Raw genomic sequence first — 9,649 nt, 5'->3', positions numbered from 1 at the left:
CTAAATTTTTGATTTATCATAGAGATTAGTTCTCGCCAAGTTGCCCAGACTGGTCTCGAACCCGCGGGCTCAGGCAATTCGCTCACCTCAGCCACCCCCAAAGTGCCAGTATTACAAGCTGAGCCATGGAGCCCGGCCTAGAGTTCATAATTTAATGACAACTTCAAAGTCTGGAACCACAGGTAATCTTTTTTTTACCCAGAATGTCAAGCTAGAATTGTCAAGGGGAGAAAAAATCATGAAAAATACCCAATCATCCCTGGAAAGATCTCATTTTAATGTCTTACTAAATAGTTGAGTGTAGCATAGTAGCCTTAAAATTTTACTTAGCACCATACTTCCAGTGCCATAGCTCCATCTGGCCCTATAAAAGTACTGTGAATGGCTTTGTTTACTAAAGTTATTGCTACTAAGATGAAAAGTCACAATGCAATGAAACTAGTAATGCAGGAATATGCAACCTCAAGCTCTACAATATGGCTATATTTTGAAATCATTAAAATGCAAATGATGATTAAAATGCAAAAAACTGATTTTGTGATAGCTTTTAAGATATTGAGTGGTTTTTAAAATATATGGTTGAGTGAGTGTGTCAACATAATCCATATTAGTATATTTTAAAATTGCTCTGATAGGAAAGGTGTTTTCTCTGGCCAATGACTTCCCAGTTATTTTTAAAATGTTCTGTGATTCATCAAGTCAGCTAGGTTTCTGGTTTTCTTTATTGTAATTATGAACATATAACATTCTACATTTTTTGTCACTAATTTTCAGGTGTTACCTGTATGTGATATTTAAGATGTTTAGAACTGAGAAATATTCCTTATATTACTTTTTGGATATATCACATATTTGCTTCACATTACTGTGGGACATTTGAAATCAGTCGATATTATTGCTCTAGGCTAACTTTTTTAATGGTATATGTTTATAGGTGCATATATTGCAAATATTTTTATATGTAATCCCTCTGATAGATACAATTCTTAGGTTTCTGTTATTCTATCACAATAGAAAATGACAGTCTATCTAAGGAACATTCTTATTATCTGTAGGACAAAGCACCAGCATTATCTAATGTATTTCTACATAAACTCAAATCTGTTGAGACATAGTAAAATATGGAATGTCAGAGTGGAATCGATTTCTTCGGAGACATATTTACAACTCTTCATATATGTTAGCTACCCAGTCTCTTTCTAAGAACTTTGAGACTTCCTGCTTTTACTCAGCTTACTGCACATTACAAACATTAAATGCATGAAGGTGGGCCCTTCAGAGAAGACTTAGTTCTCCTCTGTTGTTCTATACCCATTGATCCATAGACACTGTATTTTTTTTTTTTACAAAATGTTATGAAGAAAATTATTACTTCTTACAATAGTTAGAATTGATTATATAATTCTGTGGACTTCTTGATATTATATCTCTCTTTTCACTCTAAATTGTCTCAACCACACCCATAGCTTCCACTACTATTTATTTTCACCAATAGCTTTCAAAGATAAGCATAATTTTCTGACTATTTTTGAGCTATAGACTCTCTACTCTGCAGGTTCACTTTGGTATACCTTAAACTTAGTACTTTCAAATCTGTGACCTTCTCTCTTCAGTCTAATTTGCTTCTGCTCATCTGGTCCCTTTCTGGGTAAATGATATCACTATAGTACTTGAGTATTTTCTTTTCTAAACTAATGCAGAAGTCTTCTAGCTGGTTTCGCTGGTTTCAGTCTTGCTTTCTTCAGTTTATTGTCCACAATGCAATTGGAATGTTATCTAAAAACACAGATCTTAATCAGTCATTCACCATCTTAGAAAAGTTAACACATTCTCAAACATTTATAGAGAAAGATCAGGCTCCATGGAGAAGCAGGCAAGTTTCTACCTTGGGTGGGTGGAGGGAAAATTCTTCATACTCATATCCTGGTTTCTCTTACCAGTTCACTTCTACTTCTGAGTTACGTTCAGTCTTTGGAAAACATTTCTGGGGGATGGAGTCAAAGGCTGGAGGAAAACGGGAATAGGAGAACCACAGTGTTTTAACAGCTATAGCACTATAGCCTTGTAACATAGGCATATGAGAGATAAATAGATAAAATAGCATGTATATACTATATAGACAATATATAGTATCTATATTGAGAATACATATTTTTACATATGTCCAATATAGAAACTGTTACAATGTACTGTATATATTTCAGGCCAGGTAATGGCTCCAGTTTTGGTCTTTGCTCTTAAGATTGTTTTGGTTATTTGGGATGTTTTGTGATTCCATATGAATTATGGAATTGTATTTTCTACTTCTGTAAAAATCGTCATTGGGATTTTGATAGGGGTTGTATTGATTCTGTGTATTCCTTTGAACAATATGGACACTTCCACAATGTTAGAGTCTTCCAATCCATGAACACAGAATGTCTTTCTTTTTTTCACATGAAAAAGTTTTAGTTTATTAAGCTGGTCGTGAAAAATCCAAACAATGGCCACGGATACCATCACTGCCTCATCTTTAGTCCTTTGCCTTCTTGCCAGCACCAACATTGGCCTTTGCAGTCCCCCTGACTTTCTTCATTCTGTTCTTGCATTCCTTTCACTGCTTCCTTGAGGTCTTTTTCTTCTCATACAGGCCATGTTTTGCAAGTCTATGTTTGGGTTCATTTTTCTTTGCGTAATCCAAGGAATCATAGATCATGCCAAAGCCAGTTGTCTTGCCACCACCAAAATGAGTTCTGAATCCAAATACAAAGATGACGTCTGGTATTGTCTTATACATTTTGACTAGTTTTTCCTGAAATTCTGTCTTAGGTACTGTTGCCTTCCTGGGGTGAAGGACATCAATGACCATTTGTTTCCGTTGAAGCAGATGGTTGGTCATGAATTTTCTGGTCCAAATAGTTACTGTGTCATTCATGATGGCTATCGATCCTCAGGCAGTTCCAGAATGTCTTTCAATTTTTTGTGTCTCTAAAAGTTTTTCTCAGAAACATTTTGTAGTTTTTAGTGTATAAACCTTTCAAATCCTGGTTAGACTTATTCATACGTATTTTATTCCTGTTTTAATTTTTTTTTCAGATGGGGATTTACTCCACTACCCAGACTGGAGTGCAATGGCATGCTCATGACCACCCCATTGTTGACCTGCTAGGCTCCAGGAATCCTTCCACCTCATCCTTCCAAGTAACTGGAACTACAGGTGCACACAACCATGCCCAGCTAAGTTTTTGATTAATTGTAGAGATGAAGTCTTGCCAAGTTGCCCAGGCTGGTCTGGAACTCATGGTCTCAGGCAATCCTCTCACCTTGACCTCCCAAAGTGCTGAGATTACAGACTTGAGCCACCATGCCTGGCTGTATTTTGCTCTTTTAAATGTTATCATATATAGAATTGCTTTCTTGTTCTTTGGATAGTTGGTTGTTAGTGTGTATAAAAACACAACTGATTTTGTTTGCAGATTTTGTATCCTGTAAGTTTCCTGAATTTAATTATTTCCTCTGCCAATTTTTTTGTGTGTATGCATGTGGAATCCTTAGAGATTTCTACATATAAGATAATGCCACCTACAAACAGAGAAAAATGTATTTCTTTCTTTTTTAATGTGGATGTCATTTATTTCTTTCTCTCGCCTAATTTCTCTGGAAAGAATTTTCAGTACTATGTTGAATCAGTGGTGGGCGTATCCTTGCCTTGTTTGTGAAAACTTTTGGCTTTTAACCATTGTTATTTCAGCTTTTTATATGCAACCTTTCTTACGCTGAAGTAAATTATATTGAGATAAATTCTTTCTATATCTAGTTTGTTGAAACTTTTTGTCATGAAAGTGTGTTGAATAGAACAGAATAGAGAATCCAGAAATATACACACAAATATACAGTGAACTGATCTTTGAAAAGAGTATGAAGGCCGGGCTCGGTGGGTCAGCCTGTAATCCCTCACCTTGGGAGGCTGAGGTGAGTGGATTGCCTGAGCCCACGGGTTCAAGACCCACCTGGGCAACTTGGTGGGACCTCATCTCTACAATAAATCAAAAAAAATTAGCCGGGTATGGTAGCGCGTGTGCCTGTAGTTCCATCTACTTGGAAGGCTGAAGCAGAAGGATCACCAGAGCCCAGCAGGTCGAGGCTGCGGTGGCCGGGAGTGGCCACTGCACTCCAGTCTGGGTGACACAGTGAGACTCCAACTCAAAAAAAAAAAAAAAGAATATGAAGAATAAACACAATGGATAATGGATAGTCTCTATTACAAACTATGTTTGGAAAACTGGATATATACATGAAAAATGATAATAAAATTGGGACCTATCTTATACAACATAAAAATAAACTCAAACAGTAATAAAAGTTTAACCATAAGACATGAAACAATAAGGGTTCTAGAAGAAAATAATAAGGGAGAAGCTTTAAGAGATTAGTCTTGGCAATGATTTCTTGGCTATGACACTAAAAGCACAAGTTCCAAAAGAAAAAAAATAGACAAATGGGACTACTTCAGACTAAAGATTTCTATAAAACAATGGAAACAATCAACAGAAAGTAATGTCAACCCACAGACTGGTAGAAAATACTTGCAAACCATACATCTGATAAGAGGTTAGTATCAAAAATATATAAGGAACGCAGACAATTCAATAGCCAAAATACAAATATCCGGATTAAAAAATGCTCAATGAACTTAGTCATTTAATCATGAACCAATTGATACAGAAATATTTATTTATTTATTTGAGTTGGAGTCTCACTCTGTCGCCCAGGCTGGAGTGCTGTGGCATGCTCACAGCCACCCCAGTGTCAACCTGCTGGGCTCAGGTGATCCTTCTGCCTCAACCTTCCAAGTAGCCTGAACTACAGGCGTGTGCCACCATGCATGATTAACTTTTGATTTATTGTAGAGACGAGGTTTCGCCAAGTTGCGTGGGCTGCTCTCAAACCTGTGGACTAAGGCAATCCACTTGCCTCAGCCTCCCAAAGTGCTGGGATTATAGGCTGAGCTTCCAAGCCCAGCTTCTACTGACTTTTAAGGATGTCTATGATACTTGAATAATAAGAAAAGGTTTTTCAGAATAGTAACATGACTCCAATGGTATAAAATATATCATGGCATCAGTTATCTTGGGAAAGTTCAAAGGAGGTGGGTTATTAACTTCTACTCTTTATTTGTTTTTGAATTAACAATTTATATAAAATATTCGCTAATTTTATAATTAGTGTTTAGCCTTTGTATAATTTCCTTTTTTTTTTTTTTTTTTTTGAGTCAGAGTCTTACTCTTTCACCCAGGCTGGAGTGCAGGGGCATGCTCAAGGCCACCCCAATGTTGACCTATTGGGTGCTGGTGATCCTTCCACCTCAGCCTAACAACTAGCTGGAACTACAGGTGCACACTACCATGCCCAGCTAATTTTTGATTAATTGTAGAGACGAAGTCTCACCAAGTTGCCCAAGCTGGTCTCAAACCTCTGGGCTCAGGCAACACTCTCACCTCAGCCTCCCAAAATGCTGGGATTACAGGCTTGTAATGAGACTTTTACCTCTCTTAATTTTTCCTTGTTTATACATTTTGGGGGGGCTTGGAAGGATAATGAAGTCATTAGAACTTCACGATAAATACAAAATATGGGCTCCATTATGCCAAACCTAGTTCTTTACATGATCTGAGGAATCCTTTAGTTCACTTAATGGTTAATTTGAGCAACATCCCTAGTGTAACTGTCTATTTAAATTACATAGTAGTCGCTTTTATACAGACAGATTTCTGGCCCACTTGTTCTTACTCACTCCTGCTTTGACTTAGCCCAGTCACAGGAGGCTTGATTGCTTATTGGCTGCACACGGAGGAGTCTGACCTATCTTTTTTATTGCACATGAAAAAATACATCAAATATTGCAGAAATGCAGCTACAAAGACAAAAATTAAAGAATAGGCTACTTAGTTTAAATGAGTGAACTCTTCATGTGGTTTATTCTTTGAACTATTTGTTTTTTGTTTGTTTGTTTGTTTGTTGTTGCTGTTGTTGTTTGTTTGTTTTTTCTTTTGAGTTGGAGTCTCACTCTGTACCCAGACTGGAATGCAGTGGCTGCTCCCGGACACCACACTGCATTCTTGGCCTGCTGGGCTCCGGCAATCCTACTGCCTCAGTCTTCCAAGTAACCAGAACTACAGGCGCCCAGCTAATTTTTGATTTATTGTAGAGACAAGGTCTCACCAAGTTGCCAGGGTGGGTCTTGACCCACGGGCTCAGGCAATCCACTCGCCTCAACCTCCCAAATTGCTGGGATTACAGGCTGAGCCACTGAGCCTGGCCTGAACTACTTGATTTTAGTTGGTTTGGCTCATGAACACCCTGGCTAAAGTCCATACTCTGAACTCTTGGCATGATCGTTCTAATAGTCATAATGGTAATCTCCCTGGTGCACTGTATTCTCTCAGATTTTGTTAAATGTTTGCATGTAGCCATCTGTCAAACATCAACTGGTGTCTTTTTTGGTTGGAACAACAAAAACTGAAATGTATAATCATGAGGACACTGTAACCTATGAATGGCATGCTGAGACTGGAAATCTGCAATGAAGGTAACTCGTAGTAGCACTGATGTACTGATGCCCTAAGTTTTGTTCATGCTTACTTTTAGATGACAGCCTGATGAAATTGGGGGAAATATTAAACAAAATTTGTAGGAGGTCATTGATTTGTTCTAGGCTCCTGCATTGGGCTCAACAGACCAAACCAATATGGAGCCATTCATGCTAAATAAAACTAACTTAGGGGTTCAGTGGTCCTTCAGTATCTGCAGGGGATTGTTTCCAGGACCACTATGGATGCAAAACTCCACACATACTTGAGTCCCACAATCAGCCCTGTGGGATCTATGAATACAAATCAGTCCTCTGTATACACGGGTTTTGCACCCCACAAATACTGTATTTTTTTATCTGTGTTTGGTTGCAAATGCAGAACACATCAATAGAGAAGGTCAGTTTATTGATTTTTGAAAATTGCATGTAAGTGGACCTGTGCAGTTCAGACCCTTGTTGTTCAAAGTTCAATTGTACAAAAAATAGTTGAGATTCAATTAGTTACAGCAGCTGGACTTTGGTTAATAGTTGGCAGCTAGCTGATTAAGGTGAAGGGAAATGCTGAGTTGTAACCATTTAATTATGTAATTTTTGTCCCACTTACTTTCAGTCCATAAATACTGCCTGACCACATAGCAGGTAGGCGCTCTTCAAATTTGTTCTGGTTCTTAGGGCTGCCCAATTCAGAATTTTTTTTTTCTCCCAAATAAACTCTTGTAAGTTTAAACTTGCCCGAGGCTTTGCCTTTTTGACAGAGCTGTTGTCAACTGGGTATGCTTTACTCTCCAGACAACTCATTCAGACATCCCCTGCTCTCTTTTCTCCCTTTCATTTATTATCTCTTAGTGTCTGGTTCAAGTACTCCAGTATGGTCACTTGGTAGCCTCACAGGGACCTAGAGTCCTCTGATCTCTACAATTTCCCTCAGTTTATCAGCATTTTCCTTGGTCCGTTTTGTTTCCAAACTTCGCTACTTCCCTTTGATTTTTGCTGAAACCATCTGGGCAAATTGCCAGTCTTGGATAAACTCACAGATCTCTTTCCTTTTCCTCAATGCCTGCTTCTTGAGTAGTCTGATGCTGTTGGGAGAAAGTCTCAAAGCAGTACAGATTGGTTCTATTGTAAACTCATGACCACCCATATAAAGTGAGCCCTCAACACTGCCCAGGATTTTTCCACCATTCTCCTGTTCCTACACTCCACAATGACTACTCAGACTCTTTGCAGTTCCTCCTTCCCTCTTCTGCAGATCGCATTCTTTAGAAGGAGAAAGACAGTCATGAGGTTGGATCTCCCATCTTTCATGAACAGGAAACACGGGTGAAGGGAATTCATCACCCATCTATCTACCACCATCCATCTGAATACCCATCACTCCCCCGATCTAGCCATCTCTCTTCCTCAGTGTCACTGAAGGCCACTCCCTAAATCTGCTTGTGGATATCTTCCTTCCTCTCCTTTTTTAGTTACCACAGACACTACCAATCTTGTCATTTCTGTCTTGTACAGTCAACTTTTCCTTCTCATTCAAATACTCCCCAGTGGCTTTTTACACACATAAATCTCTTTCATTACAGCCTCTCCACCTCTCACCACAACCCTCTCTTATCCCTTCCTCCCTTCCCAGCAGAACACTTCGAAATGATTGTCCCAGTCGGGCTTGGTGACTCAACCTGTAATCCCAGTACTTTGGGAAGCCAAGACGAGTGGATTTCCTGAGCTTTGGGTTCAAGACCAGCCCAGGCAACTTGGTGAGACCTCATCTCTACAATAAATAAAAAATTAGCTTGGTGCAGTAGCGGGTGCCTGTAGTTCTGGCTAGTTGTAAGCCTGAGGCGTAAGGATCGCCAGAGCCCAGTAGGTCGATGCTGGGGAGACCATGAGTGTGCCACTGCACTCTAGCCTGGGCAACAAAGTGAGACTCAAACTCAAAAAAAAAAAATGATTGTCCTTGTCCTCATTGCATGCTTGCTCCTCACCCAGCAGCCTTCACCGCTGGTCAATGACACTGAGAAAGGGAGATGGCTAGATGGTAGGAGGAATGCCACTCCAGAATGTAGATCCCACCTAGGCCTAAGGAATTTCATCCTGGCAGACAAAATCACACACACTTTCTCTCCCATATTGACCTCTCTGCACAGTCTTCACTGTTAGACTCTGGTGTCAGTCATGCACCTGGTGGCTTGAAGCTCTGTTCCTCACCTGTCCCGCCCTAACCCATATTGCAGGTGCCTGGCGCTAGCAGACCAATTTCTCAGGCTTCTGGTTTGCTCATTCAGGCACTGGGAATCCCCAGCGGAAGATGGGAACAGAGTGAACCACAGGGACAAACCAAGATATCCTGCCATTTCTCTCTGCCTCAGCAGTATCTCCAGGAGTGGCTGCCACCCCCTCCTTGAACCCTGTTTCCCCTGAGCAGCCCTGCCAGTTCCCCTTCCAAGGTTGTCTTTTACATTTTATCTCTTGCTGGGTGACTTCCACCTCACAGTTCTGCAAAGAGACCTCCCCTTGTCCATCCAGGTCAGTTTTGGCTTTCAGTTGTTCATCTCTGGCCTGCCTCACCATCTCTGGTTTGCTCCATTTCTGGTTTTCTCCTGTAGTTTTTGCAGCTACTGCCTCATGTGGCATTCCCTTTACTGAACAGTATGAAGTGAGCCCGTTCCTGACTGGATGACACCTGCTCATCACAGGTCTCTCTGGTTACTCCGCATCCTAAGTTTCATGACTGGTGGAAATTGATTTTTTAAAGACTATTTTTAATTGTGGTAAAATGCACATAACATGAAATTTACTATCTTAACGATTTTTAGTGTACAGTTCAGTGGCATTAAGTTCATTCACCTTGTTATGCAACCATCACCTCATCCATCTCCAGTCTTAATGTCTCTCTCTAGCGGTTCACACTCCTTCCCGCCTTTAATTTCTGCCGTGTCTGCCTATTCATCCCCCACTGAGCTGTGAGCACCGGGAGGGAGAAACTGCACCTGATTCTCCTCTATTGTAATTTATTCCGCTGTGATGTGTTGCATGCGGGCCATGGGCCAGGCAGCTATTCAGGCATGGGAATACAAACTCAAA

At 40.0% G+C, this 9,649-nt stretch overlaps 1 protein-coding gene across 1 annotated transcript; it reads right to left on the bottom strand.

The window, feature by feature from the left end:
* Positions 1 to 2,453: 2,453 nt before the first annotated feature.
* LOC103253179 (40S ribosomal protein S24-like) lies at positions 2,454 to 2,914 on the bottom strand. The gene has a single exon (XM_021709399.1). It carries the CDS (start codon positions 2,912 to 2,914, stop codon positions 2,594 to 2,596), a length of 321 nt encoding a protein of 106 aa, XP_021565074.1. The 3' UTR covers positions 2,454 to 2,593.
* Positions 2,915 to 9,649: the final 6,735 nt, after the last annotated feature.

This window comes from Carlito syrichta, unplaced genomic scaffold (genome assembly GCF_000164805.1).
Source record: "Carlito syrichta isolate Samal-C Ts95f unplaced genomic scaffold, Tarsius_syrichta-2.0.1 Scaffold206054, whole genome shotgun sequence".
Lineage (NCBI taxonomy): Eukaryota > Metazoa > Chordata > Mammalia > Primates > Tarsiidae > Carlito > Carlito syrichta.
The sequence above is the reverse complement of the archived record's forward strand: the minus strand, read 5'-3'. Positions and strand labels throughout refer to the sequence as shown.